General features: G+C 43.9%; 1 protein-coding gene across 11 annotated transcripts in view; it reads right to left on the bottom strand.

The window, feature by feature from the left end:
- Nucleotides 1-214: 214 nt before the first annotated feature.
- Nucleotides 215-21,761, bottom strand: part of LOC311140662 (myotubularin-related protein 5-like) — a 71,107-nt gene continuing 49,560 nt past the window's right edge. For 9 of the 11 annotated variants that reach the window (XM_084175820.1, XM_084175825.1, XM_084175819.1 and 6 more), the window contains 21 exons: nucleotides 19,415-19,607; nucleotides 19,207-19,334; nucleotides 18,807-18,982; nucleotides 17,295-17,431; nucleotides 15,999-16,206; nucleotides 15,160-15,356; nucleotides 14,705-14,842; nucleotides 12,748-12,843; nucleotides 12,334-12,408; nucleotides 9,320-9,492; nucleotides 9,013-9,189; nucleotides 8,752-8,853; nucleotides 8,322-8,507; nucleotides 5,808-5,934; nucleotides 5,451-5,581; nucleotides 4,695-4,937; nucleotides 4,462-4,569; nucleotides 3,982-4,187; nucleotides 3,770-3,857; nucleotides 3,291-3,422; nucleotides 215-3,115 (listed from right to left, as the gene is read on the bottom strand). In XM_084175820.1, the coding sequence (XP_084031946.1) occupies nucleotides 3,017-3,115; nucleotides 3,291-3,422; nucleotides 3,770-3,857; nucleotides 3,982-4,187; nucleotides 4,462-4,569; nucleotides 4,695-4,937; nucleotides 5,451-5,581; nucleotides 5,808-5,934; nucleotides 8,322-8,507; nucleotides 8,752-8,853; nucleotides 9,013-9,189; nucleotides 9,320-9,492; nucleotides 12,334-12,408; nucleotides 12,748-12,843; nucleotides 14,705-14,842; nucleotides 15,160-15,356; nucleotides 15,999-16,206; nucleotides 17,295-17,431; nucleotides 18,807-18,982; nucleotides 19,207-19,334; nucleotides 19,415-19,607 (3,120 nt within the window). In that variant the 3' untranslated portion in view covers nucleotides 215-3,016. Of the gene's footprint in view, nucleotides 3,116-3,290; nucleotides 3,423-3,566; nucleotides 3,690-3,769; nucleotides 3,858-3,981; nucleotides 4,188-4,461; nucleotides 4,570-4,694; nucleotides 4,938-5,450; nucleotides 5,582-5,807; nucleotides 5,935-8,321; nucleotides 8,508-8,751; nucleotides 8,854-9,012; nucleotides 9,190-9,319; nucleotides 9,493-12,333; nucleotides 12,409-12,747; nucleotides 12,844-14,704; nucleotides 14,843-15,159; nucleotides 15,357-15,998; nucleotides 16,207-17,294; nucleotides 17,432-18,806; nucleotides 18,983-19,206; nucleotides 19,335-19,414; nucleotides 19,608-21,761 lie in introns of those variants that run through there. The other 2 variants (XM_084175826.1, XM_084175821.1) reach the window with 2 other exon arrangements.

The raw sequence follows: 21,761 nt of genomic DNA, 5'->3' as shown, positions 1-21,761 counted from the left end.
GGTGCTGTGTCTTTATTATAACCAGTGAATGAGGTCGGTCCTACCTGGCTGGAGCTCTTTGACCTCACGTAGCACTGAAATTGAGAGCTTCATAAATCGTAACTGATTAGAGACATTATCACCCAATAAAAGTAACAGTGTTAACAGATCTGTTAATCTTGGACTAAGTAAGAACTCTGTGAGAGAGAAAGGGGACAAACCTACACCAAACCAGTGACGTTTAAACCCACAGTGTTTTTGTTTTAATTCTAAAAAATATATTACATGATTGACAAAGACCCGGCTCAGAAGAAAATGTATAATTAGAGAAAAAAAGAAAAACATAAAAATAAATAATAAAAAGGTTACATTGTACTGATCTGATTAATGTTGTGGATATAATCTACCCAAATCAGGAGAGATGAGTAGACTGCAGTAAATGGGGTGAGCTGGGCTTTTTAAGTGTGTGTGTGTGTGTGTGTGTGTGTGTGTGTGTGTGTCAGTGTCAGTGAGTGACATTTTAAAAACACCCCACCTGTGCAGGTAAGCAACTTAATGAGATTCCTTAACTCCATTCCAGAAAACCCACCATAACTAGGGAGGCTAGTTCTTGCTCATACAAACACACCATTTCCACTCTGCTTAGGGGTTGATATTGGGGAAGACAACAATGTTAAAAAACAAAACAAAAAAAAGACATTGATGGTTTACTTATACAACACATTTTCCAAAAAGTAGTAGCATTAGTCACGTTAATACAGAAATACACAAATGGCACATTGGATTCCTAATTAAAAAAATAAAAGTGGTGCTTGACGAACTTTTCTTATCGAGGAGACAAAGTTAAATAAATTACTACCATAAACGTTACATACAAATCTGAGTAGTATATACAAAAGGAGTTAATAGACACAAACAATCTACAATTCAAATTTTATGTTCAACAAGACAGCAGTATAATCATATTTTACACGGCAATGTGTGTGTGTTAAACGAGAAGGAGTGTGGCTTTTTTTGTGACTTGGGGGCTCAAAATGAGGGCTAACTGATAATGCTCTGTAGCATAAAAAAAAAAAAAAGTGACTTAATCGCAATCTCACAAATTCCAGCTAAACATATTATTTCTCTACAACAGACATTGACTCCTCTATGTACAGGCTTAAGAATAGAATGTAACAGGGCTCTAGCTAAAAACACTGGTTTAGACAGAAGAGCAGCCGCGAGAGAGTTGGGACTCGCTGAAGTATTACTGTTCACACAAATGCAGTTATTCAGAAGCCAAGCTGTGCCACAGACCACCAAACAAAGGCTGAGTAGGTAAACATAGCACAGAGAGTGATATCTTATGCTCGGACACATGCTTTTGAGACTTTCAATGCAATTAATTGGCTGCGTAATTATTGTTGTTGGGGATTTGATTTGAATGTTAATGTGTGAATTTGAATTATTAAGTGCTTTGAACACCACCTCTAACGCCCCCGTCTGGTTAAGAATTGTATTACCTGAAAACAAAAATTGGTTGTTTTTACTTGTTTAGAACACATTCCAATCCAACAGTCTAATACTTGTCACATGCTAAAATCCACTGGCACTTGTATAACTGAAATTCCATTTGTCCTACATTAAACCTGACCATATAAACAGAGGGGTCGTATCCAGGAAGTCTGCCATGTTAGTTGTCATGGCAGTCAGATCCAGTCTCAGCACTGTGCCATGTAAACAGACTAGTCATAAATACCATAATCCCCTCTGCTCTGCCCACAGGCCCCACCCATCTGCATCTCTCACCTTTTAACTTTTTGTCTTATAATTTTGTGCATAAATTAATCTTCACAAAAATATATCCCTCCTGTTCCTTCAGCATCCCTTAACATTTAACTGTAATAGTGGTTTTTATTTTTTAATAAGAAATATAAAGGAAGAACTTTAGCTTGGGAAGTACAGCCCATAGCTTCTTGTGTAAACATGAATGTTGTTCTGCAGACAGAGACAGACTCCCTGTCCAGCGGATGTAGAATCTAATCTCCGACTGCCATTCTCCTGGTTTGATCACGAGGGCTAATAACAGCTTTCACAGTATATCACCATCAACTGCTCTGGGGGTGATAACTAGGAGGACTGATATCTCTGACACAATTGAGTGACCAAAAAACTGTTGAAATCCTTCATAAACCGTTGAGAGGGCTCCCTTGGCGGTGTGTCTGGGGAATAAGAAACATCTTAGAGGAGAGGGGATCTGTGAGTGTCCAACTCCTTACTGGGGTGAGACTCAGCTACATCAGGCAGTGAAAGGGGGAAACTGGGGAGCCTTCAACATCAGCTAGCAGGTGACCATGACGACTGTCCTGCGTCAGTTGGGGACGGTTTCGTTCGTCGTCACGTTCTGGATCCTTTTCAAAGTGGCCGATTCTGTGTTCTGTTGTTAAAGGAAACATTCCAATTCACTTCCTGTATTCATGGACTACAGGCAGGATCCTCTGCATGGCTGGGCTGGATAATGTAGTTCCTGATTACTTCCTCCCTGGAGTGTTGAGGTGTGTGGAGGAATGGGAGTTGTAGTCTTTAGGAGATGGGAGGGTCTGGCTACATCTGCATGCTGGTACATACTGGAGGCCCCATTTAGATTAGTCTGGTGAGAAACTGTCCATCTTCAAGCTCACACAACAAACTACATCATGCTTTTTTCTTTTAGCTCCATTTTGCATAGACATCCAGCGCAAATAGTGGTAGAACTACCAAGGTGAGAGGCTGCAGCCAGCAACACGGTGAGACAAAAGCGAGTGGTCATTCAGGGACTTCTCTTACTTTTGTTTTCATTTTTATAACAAAAACACTAAAACGTGACATCAGTTCAACACTACTACAGACACTGAACGGCGCTCAACTGTGGAAAGGACCCTTCCCTCATATGTCTCAATCCCACCTCCTTATTGAGAGGACCTCCTGTGATTGGCCAGCAGAGATGTCCATCGGGTGCCTCAGCACTGCTCATTGGTTCCTGGTTGGATAGTTCCTGTTATGGTGGAGCCGTGCAACTCTAGGCGTCAGAGAGGCAGCTCTGAATACTGTCCATCCACAGCTGTGCGTTGGGGCGGTCCTGCGCACAGAAGTTATATACTCTTTTGGTCGTCTTGAGCTGCCGTAGAAAGATAATGAGAGATGGTTAAGACTGTTTGATAGTTCTTATGTTACCACGTAGATTTCCCTTTTACATTTGAGTCATTTAGGAAACGCATTCGCTGATCATAACGTGAGAACATGTCATAATACACACTCATAAAACCATCACTCTGAGGGCTCTGGTAACTCACATCAAAGAAGGCTTTCTCCTCTATGTGTTTGGGCGCTCCCATGGTGGGCGTGGCTGGAATGACAGACTCCACCTCCGCCAGCTCAATCACCCCCGTACAGTCCTTGTCCTTCCTAGTCTCATAGTATCTCAGCTAGACAGAGAGATTATCACCATCATCACCACCACAGTAACAATCACCCCCTTACAGTCCTTGTCCTTCCTGGTCTCATAGTATCTCAGCTAGACAGAGAGATTATCACCATCATCACCACCACAGTAACAATCACCCCCTTACAGTCCTTGTCCTTCCTGGTCTCATAGTATCTCAGCTAGACAGAGAGATTATCACCATCATCACCACCACAGTAACAATCACCCCCTTACAGTCCTTGTCCTTCCTGGTCTCATAGTATCTCAGCTAGACAGAGAGATTATCACCATCATCACCACCACAGTAACAATCACCATCAGTATCATGGTCCACCTCCCTCCTCTTACCTGATGTTTGGTCTTGTCCAGCACAAACCAGCGGGGTTTCCATGGCTTCAGCAACGCACCTTTCTTATACAGGATGCCCTCAAAACTCCTGTGGGTCAAAGGTAGAAGAAACACAGTCAGCCACTATCGTAACACACTGAGGGGTAATGTGTTGCTGGGGCAGAGATAAGGGTAGGAGGCCACATTCAGGTGCCCGGGGAGTGGGTACAGACCTGTTCTCACTCTCCGTGCTCTGGAACTGGCTGTAAAGGGTGCTGGTGCTGGGACGCCCGGCCACAGGGGTGGAGGTGGTGCTGGCCTCATAGTCCATGGCAAGGTTAATAGAGGAGCCCACTCCACTCTCCGGAAGGTACACCCCCTGAGACCGCCGCTGGTGACTCAGGTTGGACGACATCAGCAAGGAGCTGTTGAACGACGGCTGAAAGAGCGAGAGAACAGAGGAAGAGCATGAAAAAACAGAGGAGGATATTGTGTATTAGGCAGGGCTAATCTATTCAATAAAACACAAATAGTTGCTTTTCATTTTACCACAAGAGGTCAGTAGAACACATTACTATAAATCTACAAAAAGTTATTTTCAAATAATCTTCAAAAAGTCTAAGTAAGTGTCTTAAGGTTGTGTCTGTCAGCAGGATGGCATCCTAATAGCCAGTGAACCCTAGGTTAGCTGCTGGTTGTCCAGCGTTTCTCACCCTGTTCTCCAGCTTGGCCTCGGCCCGTTGGTTGGCCTTGATCTTGTCCCAAGTGTCCTTCCATTTCTCTGGTGGCAGCCCCAACTCAGCCTCCAGACTCTGCAGGTCCTAGGACAGAATACACAGAGCAAGTCAGATTCATGTATAAGCATTTATACAAAAAGTTAGGGTTATACAGGGACTACTGCAGTGTGGTGATGGTACGTAATGTGTGTAAGTATATCTCCACTAACCTGCAGCAGTTTGGTGATGGCGTCGGGTACCACTCTGCTGCGGCTGTCGTAGCAGGGCCAGACGATGTGTCGCTGGGACTTGGGGGTGGTGGTGTCTGGTTTGTCAGGCACCTCCTCAGCCAGCCTCTCCTGCCGGCCCCTCTGCACCAGCTCCCAGTCGTACGACGGGCCCTCAGACAGCGTCTCCTCTGTGTAGAAGTCCCACACCTTCAGGTTGGAGATGAAGCTGTACGGCCGCAGCACCTGGGGGGGAAAAAATAGTAAAAACACATTGAGGGATTTAGCTAGTAAAAACACATTGAGGGATTTAGCTAGTAAAAACACATTGAGGGATTTAGCTAGTAAAAACACATTGAGGGATTTAGCTAGTAAAAACACATTGAGGGATTTAGCTAGTAAAAACACATTGAGGGATTTAGCTAGTAAAAACACATTGAGGGATTTAGCTAGTAAAAACACATTGAGGGATTTAGCTAGTAAAAACACATTGAGGGATTTAGCTAGTAAAAACACATTGAGGGATTTAGCTAGTAAAAACACATTGAGGGATTTAGCTAGTAAATGACCACATGGGTTTTTTTGTTACCACAAATCGTGCATCATTTATGTAATTAAAAGTAATAACTCTAACTACAATATCAGCTAGTACATCTTAAGTCTAAGATCGTTAAACTAAACTAAACCTCCACATGAATTTTCTGTAAACTTCCCCACCAGGGGGCAGTCTAACGTAACCCAGTAGTGTTCCAGGCTCACCTCCTCATCCTCTGGTGAGAACATGTAGTTGAAGAAGATAGGTGTTTTCTTGTTGAGCCGGTCAATGTAATCCCACACTGACTTACACACCTGTGGGTTCTTCCTCTCCCCCTTCTCCTCGTACAGAACCCCTTAACACAGACGGAAGGTTCATCAACTCACTGAACCCACTCCAATCACTCAATTGGCATACAAGTTACACTTAAATACCCCAAAGTGTACTGAAATAACCTACTTATAAGAATTCAGATAGTATCTATGGGGTCTGGAGTTTCTCCTAACCATGTAACCTGAATCTGGAGATAGGTCATGTGATAAGGAAAAACTCCTGCCCTGTAGAACGGAGAAAAGGCTCACCGAGCTCGATTCGTTCGTAGTCCGAGTCGAGCAGGAAGGTTCTGAAGCGGTTGGACACGTAGTGGTAGGCCAGGAACTTCAGGTAGTACTGACTGAACTCAAACTCCATGGGGAACTGAAGGTGGATCTGAGGAGGGGGGGACAGGATTTAAGGTAACACGTCAGTTGCACTTCCTGTGTTAACTGCTCAACTTCCTGATCGTCAAACATTCACTGGCCTTTTCTCAATTAGATTTGCTCAACTCCTGTGTCCTCTCTCGCCTAATTTTGAAAAAGGTCAAAGGTAATCGAGGACAGGCGGTGAGGAGAAGGAACGTGGACGAAAATGCGCTTGTATGAAATTAGACTCCTCTCCACTTGCGCGTCATCAGGCGAATTACATTTACAGGGGTGGAATCCCAAAATAAATGTGTAAAGTGATAAAACAAATGTAGCTAGTTGTGCAAGACATTTTATAGATAAAAACAATATGCTACTTATCGTTTTAAAACGTGTATATATGCTTTTCTCCTCCAAAAATACAATCTGATTCAATCTGATCATATTTCAAAACTCTTTTGCGAAGAACTCAGGTAGGATACATACGACTATCCTCGATGAAAGGTGGCTTTCAAGGAGGGGAGGACACTTCCATTTGTCTACCCTTCAAATTGACACGCTCCTGTACCACTCGACCACTTAGGATAGACTTTTGCCCAAATGAGAAAAGGCCACAGAGTCAGCAGACTTCACTCTCTCAAACAAATGTTTGGATGAAGTGGAAAAAAGGAAGAAATGTTCAAACTTTTAAATAATCTGTTCTAGCACATCCATATAACAGGATGGTCGGACGTAGCGTACTCATCTGATTACATTCTGGAAATATTTGATCCAGGTTAATAGTTCTTGGCTGAGCTTTGTAACATAGTTTACATGAAGAAGACTATTTAAAGACTGTCTAGGCAGAGAGAGACAGATGATGAGGAAAAACACTAAAAGAAAGGATCCTAGTGAGATATGGGTCATTCCACCAATTAGGTGCCTTTTGAGTAGTGTAACTTAGTGAAATTAACCTTTTTATTTCACCTAATTTTAACATTGTTATAAAGAACACATCTCAAGGGGTTAAATACAAAAATGACTTTAGTAAGTCTTAAATCATCCATAAATCCCCTTGTGACAGGGGAAATGGAAGCTTGTTGTGTGAAACAGGGAGGGGCAATGCAAGCTTCACCAATTTTTAAAATTGTTTAAACATTTCCTAGATACAAAAAAAAATGCCATTTAGCAGACGCTTTTATCCAAAGCGACTTACAGTCGTGCGTGCATACATTTTTGTGTATGGGTGGTCCCGGGGATCGAACCCACTACCTTGGCGTTACAAGCGCCGTGCTCTACCAGATCGTCTTTGTAGGGGTAACAGGGTTGACGTGTTATGCTATACCCACTCAGTTTTCCACCACAAAACACCAGAAAATGGCCAAAAAGAGTAGAACCAGCTCACCTGCTTTTACACTATTATTAGATTATTAGATGTTCAATGTTTATTTTTAATAAACATTTTTATTAAAAATAAATATTAAAACAAGAGTTCAGTTCACGTAACAGGGTTGGCCTTAAAATGAGGGACAGCACTTTTTTTTCCTCCTTAAAATGAATCACTAATCACAACATAAATATTAATCTTCAGAAATGACTTTATCAAAGTAACAAAATAACTAGTGCTTTACAATGATGTTGAAAACTTGGATAAATGTTGGGATTAAGTGGGTTAAAATATTCAGTCAAAAGAGGATGCACAGATTTATTGAATTTTCCATGTGCTCTATATTAAGGGCTCTTCATTTAATACAATATGTTTTTCAAATTCAAAATTTGTGTAAAATATCAAAGGTATGCAAAAGGCACTCATTTCGTGGAATGACCCATATACACTGAGAGAACAAAACATTAGGAACACCTGCTCTTTCCATGACAGACTGACCAGGTGAATCCAGATGAAAGCTATGATCCCTTATTGGTGTCAACTGTTAAATCCACTTCAAAATCAGTGTAGATGAAGGGGAAGAGACAGGTTAAAGAAGGATTTTTAAGCCTTGAGACATGGATTGTGTATGTGTGCCATTAAAAGGGTGAATGGGCAAGACAAAATATTTAAGGGCCTTTGAGCGGGGTATGTAGTAGGTGCCAGGCGCACCGGTTTGAGTGTGTGAAGAACTGCAATGCTGCTGGGTTATTCACACTCAACAGTTTCCCGGGTATATCAAGAATGGTCCACCACCCGAAGGACATCCAGCCAACTTGACAACTGTGGGAAACATTGGAGTCAACATGGGCCAGCATCCCCGTGGAACGCTTTCGACACCTTGTAGAGTCCATGACCTGACAAATTGAGGCTGTTCTGAGGGCAAAAGTGGGTGCAACTCAATATTAGGAAGGTGTTCCTAATGTTTTGTACACTCAGTGTACATCCCTATGTGTGTAATAATAACACTACTGTCACATCTGTACTCACAAAACCCCACACGTACATACCTGGTGCACACAGTCGAGAAACTGCAGGAAGACAGGTGTGAAGCCGCTGCTCTGGCTGGCCAGGGTCTGGGCACCGCGATGACTGAACCTGTGGCCAAACGACAGCCACTCCTTCTCCACCAGCAGGCGGAAGCCATCCAAGGTCCGGTAGTATGGGTCTGACAGAAGCTGGACCAGAGACACCACCTAGAGAGAGACACAGAATCGGTGCGATAGTCAGATAGGATGACTGTAATTTATAGGTTACCTAAACAGCGGAGTGAGGAGACAGAGAGACAAGCAGGCAGTCAGACAGACCGTTAGCACAGGCAGAGACAGGGTTGAGACAATGCATCACATATATACACACAAGGTGACCTACATTAGCTGTGAGAGGTGTGTGTGTTTGCATTGTGAGTATGTTTAGTGAGTTAGTGTGTTGATGTCATACCTGAGTAGTAACGTCCCAGCCGTCCTCCAGACTGACCATGACTGACGAGCCTGTATCTAACAACTCTACCACCAGGACAGACACCTGCAGAACCCTGTGGAGCTGGACACACACGGCATGATAAGCACACTTAAAATCATACACACATTGCAATGAACACACGTAAACCAAATGCATTCATAGGTCTCGCTCTCTCACAATACATACACTTTTACAGTTGCACACGCTAACACACACACACTGTATGAATGAGAGCATTACCAGGCACATCCATTCGGACTCCTCCAGGCAGCGGTGGAAGGTCATGCTGGATTCAGAGGTGGCTGAGCTGGGAACACAGGCCTTCATCAGCTTCTTAAAGCTGTTCTTCACCTGCCGCACGTCGCACACCTCGATGGGCACCACCTCCCACTGCTGGAACGAGTCCTGCTTCCCACCCTTTTGACATGGTACAAACAGGGGTCAAGGTTCAATGACACAAAGACCTCCAAAGACTTCTGGGATATTGAGTCTTTATCGATGTTAAATCAGTAGACAGTCTAGTGTAGTATTATGTATTGGCAGTTACCTTGAGCTGTGTCTTGTCTCCGATGATGTAGAGGTAGGCCCTCTGCTGTCTGAGGAACAGGGCCTCGCTGGGGCCCCCGTTGGGCTGGGGAGACTCCTTACTGGACAGCCTGTTCCCCACTTCTGGGTTGTAGGCACTCAGACGCCCACTGCCCCGGATACTGCCCCACTTCCCTGGAGCACACATATACAGGTAGAGGTTTTAGAGGGGGTTATCACACATATACAGGTAGAGGTTTTAGAGGGGGTTATCACACATATACAGGTAGAGGTTTTAGAGGGGGTTATCACACATATACAGGTAGAGGTTTTAGAGGGGGTTATCACACACATACAGGTAGAGGTTTTAGAGGGGGTTATCACACACATATAGGTAGAGGTTTTAGAGGGGGTTATCACACACATACAGGTAGGGGTTTTGAGGGGGTTATCACACACATACAGGTAGAGGTTTTAAATGGAGTTATCACACACATACAGGTATAGGTTTTAAAGGGGGTTATCACACATATACAGGTAGAGGTTTTAGAGGGGGTTATCACACATATACAGGTAGAGGTTTTAGAGGGGGTTATCACACATATACAGGTAGAGGTTTTAGAGGGGGTTATCACACACATACAGGTAGAGGTTTTAGAGGGGGTTATCACACACATACAGGTAGGGGTTTTAGAGGGGGTTATCACACACATACAGGTAGAGGTTTTGAGGGGGTTATCACACACATACAGGTAGAGGTTTTAAATGGAGTTATCACACACATACAGGTATAGGTTTTAAATGGGGTTATCACACATATACAGGTAGAGGTTTTAGAGGGGGTTATCACACACATACAGGTAGAGGTTTTAAATAGAGTTATCACACACATACAGGTAGAGGGTTTAAAGGGGGTTATCACACACATACAGGTAGAGGGTTTAGAGGGGGTTATCACACACATACAGGTATAGGTTTTAGAGGGGGTTATCACACACATATAGGTAGAGGTTTTAGAGGGGGTTATCACACATATACAGGTAGAGGTTTTAGAGGGGGTTATCACACATATACAGGTAGAGGTTTTAGAGGGGGTTATCACACACATACAGGTAGAGGTTTTAGAGGGGGGTTATCACACACATACAGGTAGGGGTTTTAGAGGGGGTTATCACACACATACAGGTAGAGGTTTTGAGGGGGTTATCACACACATACAGGTAGAGGTTTTAAAGGGGGTTATCACACATATACAGGTAGAGGTTTTAGAGGGGGTTATCACACACATACAGGTAGAGGTTTTAAATGGAGTTATCACACACATACAGGTAGAGGTTTTAAATGGAGTTATCACACACATACAGGTAGAGGTTTTAAAGGGGGTTATCACACACATAGATGTAGAGGTTTTAAATGGGGTTATCACACACACAGGTAGAGGTTTTAGAGGGGGTTATCACACACATACAGGTAGAGGTTTTAAATGGGGTTATCACACATATACAGGTAGAGGTTTTAGAGGGGGTTATCACACACATACAGGTAGAGGTTTTAAATAGAGTTATCACACACATACAGGTAGAGGGTTTAAAGGGGGTTATCACACACATACAGGTAGAGGGTTTAGAGGGGGTTATCACACACATACAGGTATAGGTTTTAGAGGGGGTTATCACACACATATAGGTAGAGGTTTTAGAGGGGGTTATCACACATATACAGGTAGAGGTTTTAGAGGGGGTTATCACACATATACAGGTAGAGGTTTTAGAGGGGGTTATCACACACATACAGGTAGAGGTTTTAGAGGGGGTTATCACACACATACAGGTAGGGGTTTTAGAGGGGGTTATCACACACATACAGGTAGAGGTTTTGAGGGGGTTATCACACACATACAGGTAGAGGTTTTAAAGGGGGTTATCACACATATACAGGTAGAGGTTTTAGAGGGGGTTATCACACACATACAGGTAGAGGTTTTAAATGGAGTTATCACACACATACAGGTAGAGGTTTTAAATGGAGTTATCACACACATACAGGTAGAGGGTTTAAAGGGGGTTATCACACACATACAGGTAGAGGGTTTAGAGGGGGTTATCACACACATACAGGTATAGGTTTTAGAGGGGGTTATCACACACATACAGGTAGAGGTTTTAGAGGGGGTTATCACACACATACAGGTAGAGGTTTTAGAGGGGGTTATCACACACATACAGGTAGAGGTTTTAGAGGGGTTATCACACACATACAGGTAGAGGTTTTAAATGGAGTTATCACACACATACAGGTAGAGGTTTTAAAGGGGGTTATCACACACATAGATGTAGAGGTTTTAAATGGGGTTATCACACACACAGGTAGAGGTTTTAGAGGGGGTTATCACACACATACAGGTAGAGGTTTTAAAGGGGGTTATCACACACATAGATGTAGAGGTTATCACACACATACAGTATACATTCTCCAATCCTCTCTCCAAATCTGCCATTATCAACACACACACAAGCCATATATGCAGTGGCACATACATTCATTGTACTTCATACCACTAGACTAACTGAAAGCCATGCTGATAAGAGTTACCTAAGGTAGAAATAATTGAACAACTACTATAGTAAGATTGATCTAATTTGCTAAATAGTCTATGTGAAAATGATGCTCCAAACCAAACAACGCTGGAAAAACATGAGTCATCAGACCACTCACAGCACACAGTAGTAATCAAACACAGAACAGAAACATGGACAAACACGAGGATCTGCAGCAGCGTGTGTGTAGAGTCGACGGCCCACTAGAACAGCATGCAAACAGACGCCTTGAAAGAAGAAGAGAAGCTCTCCATCAAAGAGATTGGACAACAAAAAGTTAGTCCTGAGAGAGAGAGACACACACACACACTAGGACATCACAGGGAAAAAAAGGACTGACGGACGGGGGCGCCAGCCAACGCAGACAGACCGTCACTGTTAAGAGACCTGATTGGTTAGATTGGGGAGACAGGGAGCCAGTGGTCGGTGCATACTGTACCTCCAGGGGGGTTTCTGGCCTTGCCTGAAACTCTGGGCTGAGAGAGGGAGATGACCCTCGCCCTTTGACCCAGAGCTGAGGTCAAATGACACAGAGATGATGCCCGTTAACCAACACCATAGACCATAGGGAGAGATGGTTTCACACAGCTATACATACACACAGGCCCAAATGTGGATAAGCTATGGAGATGGGTTATTATTAAGGTAACATAACCACCATTCCTCTTTGGGTTAAAACACACTCGCATGTCAATTACTTCCAGTAAACGTTCCTTGGCAGGTAATTGTAGGGCAAGCCACAATACAATCCCAAACCTATAAATATGAGACATTCCTTGAAAAGGAAGTTTCAATGAACTAATTGATGCAAGGAACACAACCACATACACACAAAGTAAAACCATTATCTCACCTCCGCGGCTGAAGGTTCCAGGTATGTCCTCCTTGCCTCCCATCACCTGTTTCATCAGAGCTCCGATCTTAGGCTGCCTCAGCTTATCTGACGAGTCTGGAGATAGACACAAGCAAAAGGTCACAAACTCTGGCTTAAGAGAGGGTGTGTGTTTGGTGTGTGTTTCAGGGTTTCCGTTAGGAAAATGTGTCCCCGGACATTTGATCGACAGCATTTTAAATTTACCAGACCTATATGCGTTGGGTGCGTAACCTGATTAGGGTGTCCAGCCACGCTGCTCAGAATGACTGAAATCCCATTTAGTTTATGGTAATGCCTTTAACAGAATATGCAACTCGAGGATGCAGCGGCGTGCGTCCTTCCGAGTTCCAAAGCGCACTTTGAAGATGTAGTGGGGCAGGTAGCTTAGTGGGTAAGAGCATTGTGCCAGTAACCGAAAGGTCGCTGGTTCTAATCCCCGAGCCGACTAGGTGAAAAATCTGTCGATGTGCCCTTAAGCAAGGCACTTAACCCTAATTGCTAATGTAAGTCGCTCTGGATAAGAGCGTCTGCTAAATGACTAAAATGTAAATGTAAAATGTTAGAATAACTGTCCACATTTACTTTTCCTCAGCCAACAAGACGAGTAACGAACAGGAAAATCACTAGCCTGTGTCAATCTACTGTCCCCCATTGTAGAAAAGTTGACCTATTCTATTGGTCAGCTTGTCGCTCTGTGTGAGAAAGAAATAGCCGATTCCAAACTGACTCTGGGACAGTTCTGGGACGATAGATCCCAAATTCATACAACCAGTACATCAAAATAACTTTAAAAAGCATTGAGGCTCATGCACCGAACAAAACGCTTAAAATGTTGATAAACTATTATTTATTCACATTATAAGCGCAGCAATGCGCACACGGCAGTTATAGGCTACTCGCTAATGCTCGTTCTATAATGCAATTAGCGGGAAAACACAGTTGCCGAAAGTGCACTGCAGATGCAAGCGGATTCATGTGACAGAGATTACAATATCCATTAGAAATGTAGAAAGATCGGAGATCTAAAGATGCAACAACTAGCATGGATTGCTAATATGACTAGGATTGTGTTTTTGGCTACTGGACAATGAAATAAAGTTGATTTGAAAACCAATAGAACATGAGAAAATGTGGATACTTGTTTCATTGGCATATGGACATTTTTATAAAATAAGTGTCTCCACGTTTATAGAAACAGATTTTGGCTCAGCTACACAGCTACATTGAAGCAAGGCAAGACATGCCTCATAATGAAGTAAAACGTTAAGGTTTCACACAATTAAGTATATGTTTTTAAAATGCATACCATCTCCAGCTCACATTGCAAAGTGGTGTGACCTGCTAAACCATGCCTACCGTTGCCTAAGCACTTGAATGGCGAATGGGAAGCACGCTTCAATTACCAGTTGAGAAAAAAAAATAGCTATTTTTAAATGGTGGCTATCAAAACTGTTTTTAACACGCGATTGTATTTAGAATTGTTGTGCAATGATTGGGCTTATAAAATCACATTTCACTCCAGCAGCAACAGGAGCTGTAGCAGCACTGTCTTACAGATTTTCCTCTAAAAAATATGCTCTGTATTCTATGTGCGTGTGATAAATAAGAATCATAACAACTAATGAAAATACACACATGCCAATTTAATTCCACTAAATTAGGCTAATTAACCTATAGACCGATAAGCATGACCGGTCAAATGTATTTCCATCGACTGGTATTTCCAGCAATGAATAGGCTAAAAAGCATTATTTTGAAATGGGATTATAAAAAAAAAAATTTGGGGGGGGGACAATTTACCGGTGCCAATTTTATTCATTGGCTTGTCATTAAAAGAAAATTGGGCCAAAAGCCGGCTATTACCGGCTAACGGAAACCCTGATGTGTGTGTGTCCTACCTGATGTGTGTGTGTCCTACCTGATGTGTGTGTCCTACCTGAGATGCTCATGTGAGTGGAGGTGAAGCCGCTGAGTGTGTTCCTGCCGCTGGGCTCACTGTAGGAGGGCATGGAGCTGATGATCGCCTGCATGTACTTCTCCTGCTCCAGGCTGGTCGAGTCTGCCTGGGAGGGGCCTGGGGAAGGGTCACAACTGTCAATCACCACTGGTTTATGCAGCTTTGCATGCTGGGTATAAAATGCTGAATACTAAAAAATGCTGCTCAAGCTGTAAGGGGCATGCGCTGTGCATTTCAATGCACCTAAAGTGTTTGTCTATTTGCTCATTGTTTCTGATGAGCTGAGACTTTCTCGATCACATTCTTATACTTTTCCATAAAATTGCTACTGATATAGCTAGCTTTGGAGTGTTTTTGAGTGTTTTATTATTCCTAAACAAAGCTCAACATTCCCTTAAAGACACCACCTAACTAACTTTTAGTACGCGTCGTACCGGCGCTGGGGGCATTGGGGGACTTGAAGAAGCCCACCACTCCCTTAGCATGGAGGCCTGCAGAGCGCAGCAGCACAGCCTTGGTGCGAGAGTTCCTCCAGCACACCACAGGGAAACGGTTCTGTCTGTAGCAGCGGGAGATGCGCTGGATGGTGGAGTCTGGGATGCTCTGGGGCACGATCAACAGGCCGGGGTAACTGGTAACACACAGACAGACAGAGAGAGAGAGAGACAGAAATACAGAGAGAGACAGAGAGAGTTAGGGTTGAGAAGACATTCTGTTCATGTCACTGCAGAATGTCATGACCACAAGATAATGTCATGTGTTTAAATATAGTTTGTTAATTGGCCCACTCTGCATATCAAGTTGCATCAAAGTAAAACGACTGAATGTTTATTTATATAAATGTCAAGATCAAACGTGTACTTGAATCAAGAAGCCACTCAACCTGAATGCAATGCTTAGAGACTAAACTCAGAAAGTTACTTACTTGAAACACGGTCCGTATACGGTTTGACCATAAACCTACCACATGCAATTGAGATTCCCTAAAAATACACCACTTCGATACAGCTACCACTGGAAGTTACTTTTTCATAGCAGGTTAGGAGAACTTACGTCTGCTAAATGATGTAAATGTAAACTTACGCAGCAGGTTAGGAGAATTAGGTTCAGGTTAAGAAAATGGTTAGGGAAAATGCTCTCCTAACCTGCTACAAAAAGTAACTTCTAGTCGTAGCTGTATCTAAGTGGCGTGTTTTTAGGGAGTCCCACATGAGATTTGACTGTGAACCTGTAGTAAAAACATGATCCATCTGCGGTTGGACCGTGAACTTACCTCCTGCAGACGGTGTACATGCGGTTGACGGTGGAGATGCGGAAGGGCTCATTCTTGGAGCGTGTCAGGCTGTTACTGAGCGTGCCCAGTCCTAGCCGCTGGTAGTCCCGGCAACAGGCGCGCTCCACCACGTTGCTCATGGTCTGTCTGTCCGAGGAGCGGATGGTGGAAGAGAGGGTGAGGGAGCCCTGGTCCAACTCCTCTGAGACTTTAGCAGAGACATACAGTCAGACACAGTGAACACTGACCTACTACATCAGGTCAAACACTGACCTACTACATCAGGTCAAACACTGACCTACTACATCAGGTCAAACACTGACCTACTACATCAGGTCAAACACTGACCTACTACATCAGGTCAAACACTGACCATACTACATCAGGTCAAACACTGACCATACTACATCAGGTCAAACACTGACCATACTACATCAGGTCAAACACTGACCATACTACATCAGGTCAAACACTGACCATACTACATCAGGTCAAACACTGACCTACTACATCAGGTCAAACACTGACCTACTACATCAGGTCAAACACTGACCATACTACATCAGGTCAAACACTGACCATACTACATCAGGTCAAACACTGACCATACTACATCAGGTCAAACACTGACCATACTACATCAGGTCAAACACTGACCATACTACATCAGGTCAAACACTGACCTACTACATCAGGTCAAACACTGACCTACTACATCAGGTCAAACACTGACCTACTACATCAGGTCAAACACTGACCTACTACATCAGGTCAAACACTGACCTACTACATCAGGTCAAACACTGACCATACTACATCAGGTCAAACACTGACCATACTACATCAGGTCAAACACTGACCTACTACATCAGGTCAAACACTGACCTACTACATCAGGTCAAACACTGACCTACTACATCAGGTCAAACACTGACCTACTACATCAGGTCAAACACTGACCTACTACATCAGGTCAAACACTGACCTACTACATCAGGTCAAACACTGACCTACTACATCAGGTCAAACACTGACCTACTACATCAGGTCAAACACTGACCATACTACATCAGGTCAAACACTGACCTACTACATCAGGTCAAACACTGACCATACTACATCAGGTCAAACACTGACCATACTACATCAGACCATTCAACATTTTAATTGCTGAAAGTTAACACTCAAGACTTTTACATAAAACATGTATTTATGTGAATGGGTGCGTGGATCTCAATTCAAAATGCCGCCCTAAACCTTGACGATGCTACTTGAGTTGTCAACACCATGGCCTACCTGAGATCTCATCCTCGTCCAGCTCTGACTGTTGGCTGCTCCTGTTCTCCCAGGTGGGAGGTGAGTATTTCTTCCGGGTCACATACTGTCGACCGATCGTCCTCTTGGCGCTCTTCACCAGGTTTTTGGAAAGTGTTCTTAGGAAGGGTGGAGGGGTGAGGAGGTGAGAGGAGGAGGAGAGAGGGAAGAGAGGGTTCAAAACATAGTTAACTTAAGACCACAGCAAAACACACAGAGGGGCAGTTAAAGCAAAACTTAATGACGTCTACTTCCTGGGTCATATTAATTTGGGCACACCGTAGCGAAACACTTTGCAACAGAAAATGAAAACAAGCATTTCTTATTGAACAAGTTTAAATAGCACCTCCCTGTTTCGGCCCATTTGCTTCCATTTCATGTCAAGTGAATACAACCCTGGTTAGAAATTTAAAGGTACAAATGCACCGAGTGGGTACTTAGAAGTTTAATTAACCGGTTCATTAAATCCAAGGCACATCCCTAAAGCAGACTCGGTGGTAGTCTGTATGCATAATTAAAGTCCATGAATGCATTAAAAGACTGCTAGCAGAGCCTGCTCACTGCTGCAGGGGGTTTGGGCCCGCATTGTCGTGAGGTTAATATCAGTGAATGAATGGAGTGTTTTAGTGGCGTGACGACTTGGGGAGGAGATGGAAACACCAGGGACAAACATGGAGGAGCCGTCACTGTTTCCACTGCTGCATTATTCAACAGCTGTGAGAGTGAGTGAGTGAGTGAGTAAGTGAGTGAGTGAGTGAGTGAGTGAGTGAGTGAGTGAGTGAGTGAGTGAGTGAGTGAGTGAGTGAGAGAGAGCGAGCTCTGGGGGTCTACTGGCAGTGACAGTGGATAGAATAGAGTGTAGGATGTGAAGCTGCATTCCTCTGTACTTATCCCTGCCTAGAATAAGTCAGTGAGCAGCCAGCAGAACTAAACAGTGCATGCTACATGGACCATTGGTGGTTACACATGAACAAGGGCTCACACACACTCAAACGTTTACACTCGCAAGCAAAAAGTCTATACATCCAGTTGTATTAATATAATCACAGCAAACACTGACTTTAAATCAGACGTCAAATAAAAAAAAGGTTTTGATATATTCTGTAAGCTGTCAGGACGGCTATGAAATGTAGTGCAATAATGTAGACTACTATATCTCCAGAGGGTGCTGCTTGGGGCAGGCCGTATATTCAGCTCATTTTACAGAGCTGGGGTGTTATCTGTGACCCACATTTGTTAGTGAGTTACTGCTTTTTAATTGGATGTTCTGTACTTGACCTGGAGGATGTGAGAGGTGTGAAATGTCTTACAGATTTACATTTTCTCATTACTAATGATCTGCCGACAAAACTGGAACAGTCCTGAAGTTTTATACAATGCTGATGTGTGTCGAAATGTGCATGTTTGGCGTGTGCATGCCCTTACTGTTTCTTTTTAGGGTTGTTTTGGTTCTTGTGGTTGACGTGAGTGTGTATTATCTCGGTCTTGTCTTACTTTATTGACTGGTTCTTGTCCTTGGTCTTGTGTTCGACCAACGTCTTGCCACTCTGGCCCATGGTGAAGGCGAAGGTTCCCTGGACGTGCTGGGGGTAGCGGAGCTTGTGCATGTGCTTCCGGAACACCTCGGCCAGGTCCGACGCCACCTCCTCATCAAACGCTATCTTCAGCAGCTACAGGAGGAGAAGAGAGATATTAGGAGGAGTGTCTGAGAGAGACAGAAATTCATGTTCTGTCAAATTTTTAATGGAGAGAGTTACGATGCAGAAGGAGAGCGGGGGGGTAGATGGGTTGAGGGGGAGAAGCTATAAAGGGGGCCTGGTGTTTAGGCAGTAGGTAAGGCAGACATTCTGGGGTGATGGATATGAGGCTGGCAGGAAGGAGGGTAGAGGTGTACCTGGAAAGTGCAGGAGCGTAGCTGCAGACCCTCCTGTATGAACTGGTCCATGGACAGACTGACAGAGATCCTCTTCTCCTTAGTCAGGGAGGCGATGGGGAACGACCGAGTCACCACCTGCTCACCCACTGCACAGCAACAACACTCAGGGTTAGCGAGAAAAGTGTGTGTGTGTTACTGCTAACGTGTGTTTTCAACACCCTCTTACCCAGCGGGTCGTTGGGCGTGCCCTTGAAGATGAGGCGGTAGGTGGTGAGGAAGATGGCCCCCTCAGCAGGGAGGAGGGGTGGACCCCCCATGGCCCCCGTGGCCTCCTCCCGGCCGTCTGAGATCAGGTGCACCCGCATGCCGTCCATCACCAGCTCCTCCCCCGCAAGAAGAATGGGCCTCAGAAGCTTGGGCTGCAGCACGGAGAGAGGGAGGAGTGAAGGAGAGAAGAGGAAAGGGGGAAGAGATTGGGGACAAGAAGAGAGAGGGAGGGCAGAGGAAGATAAGGAAGAGGTAGATGTGGGGTATAGAAATGAGAAGAGTTGATAATTGATGGAAGGAGAAGAGTAAGCAGATTGAGTAGAAGGACAAGGTAGGTAAAGATGAGGGGGAAAGAGAAACAGTAGAAGAGCTGTTAGTGCTTTATGTCCAACAGAACTCAAATGTATAAGCCATCCTTACATTGGTGCTTCTATATTTCAAAACAAACTAGAGCAAATTCACCACAAAAAAATGGCACACATCAATCCAGATAGCATGCTGAAGCATACATTTATCACACGACACATATCGAAATGGAGACATTCGTTTGCAATTTGTTATTTTTGTTAAATGTTACATAACATAAACGGTTTGCCTAAATCTTCAATTGGCTGGTGGGATCTTGGCAAAGACAACCCTGAGGCTCAACAAGTAAAACAAGCAGAAGGGAAAATACAACACATTTACAGTGAGGGAAAAAAGTATTTGATCCCCTGCTGATTTTGTACGTTTGCCCACTGACAAAGACATGATCAGTCTATAATTTTAATGGTAGGTTTATTTGAACAGTGAGAGACAGAATAACAACAAAAAAATCCAGAAAAACGCATGTCAAAAATGTTTTAAATTGATTTGCATTTTAATGAGGGAAATAAGTATTTGACCCCTCTGCAAAACATGACTTAGTACTTGGTGGCAAAACCCTTGTTGGCAATCACAGAGGTCAGACGTTTCTTGTAGTTGGCCACCAGGTTTGCACACATCTCAGGAGGGATTTTGTCCCACTCCTCTTTGCAGATTTTCTCCAAGTCATTAAGGTTTCGAGGCTGACATTTGGCAACTCGAACCTTCAGCTCCCTCCACAAATTTTCAATGGGATTAAGGTCTGGAGACTGGCTAGGCCACTCCAGGACCTTAATGTGCCTCTTCTTGAGCCACTCCTTTGTTGCCTTGGCCGTGTGTTTTGGGTCATTGTCATGCTGGAATACCCATCCACAACCCATTTTCAAATGCCCTGGCTGAGGGAAGGAGGTTCTCACCCAAGATTCTCGCCCCGTCCATCGTCCCTTTGATTCGGTGAAGTTGTCCTGTCCCCTTAGCAGGAAAACACCCCCAAAACATAATGTTTCCACCTCCATGTTTGACGGTGGGGATGGTGTTCTTGGGGTCATAGGCAGCATTCCTCCTCCTCCAAACACGGCGAGTTGAGTTGATGCCAAAGAGCTCCATTTTGGTCTCATCTGACCACAACACTTTCACCCAGTTCTTCTCTGAATCATTCAGATGTTCATTGGCAAACGTCAGACGGGCCTGTATATGTGCTTTCTTGAGCAGGGGGACCTTGCGGGCGCTGCAGGATTTCAGTCCTTCACGGCGTAGTGTGTTACCAATTGTTTTCTTGGTGACTATGGTCCCAGCTGCCTTGAGATCATTGACAAGATCCTCCCGTGTAGTTCTGGGCTGATTCCTCACCTTTCTCATGATCATTGCAACTCCACGAGGTGAGATCTTGCATAGAGCCACAGGCCGAGGGAGATTGACAGTTATTTTGTGTTTCTTCCATTTGCGAATAATTGCACCAACTGTTGTCACCTTCTCACTAAGCTGCTTGGCGATGGTCTTGTAGCCCATTCCAGCCTTGTGTAGGTCTACAATCTTGTCCCTGACTTCCTTGGAGAGCTCTTTGGTCTTGGCCATGGTGGAGAGTTTGGAATCTGATTGATTGATTGCCTTTGTGGACAGGTGTCTTTTATACAGGTAACAAGCTGAGATTAGGAGCACTCCCTTTAAGAGTGTGCTCCTAATCTCAGCTCGTTACCTGTATAAAAGACACCTGGGAGCCAGAAATCTTTCTGATTGAGAGGGGGTCAAATACTTATTTCCCTCATTAAAATGCAAATCAATTTATAACATTTTTGACATTTTAGATTTTTTGGTTGTTATTCTGTCTCTCACTGTTCAAATAAACCTACCATTAAAATGATAGACTGATCATTGCTTTGTCAGTGGGCAAACGTACAAAATCAGCAGGGGATCAAATACTTTTTTCCCTCACTGTACGTGGTTATGTTTATAAAGTTCGATAT

Source organism: Coregonus lavaretus (assembly GCF_964263955.1).
Source record: "Coregonus lavaretus genome assembly, chromosome: 13".
In the NCBI taxonomy this organism is placed as follows: domain Eukaryota; kingdom Metazoa; phylum Chordata; class Actinopteri; order Salmoniformes; family Salmonidae; genus Coregonus; species Coregonus lavaretus.
Note: the sequence above shows the minus strand (reverse complement) of the source record. Positions and strands in the feature narration are given on the sequence as shown.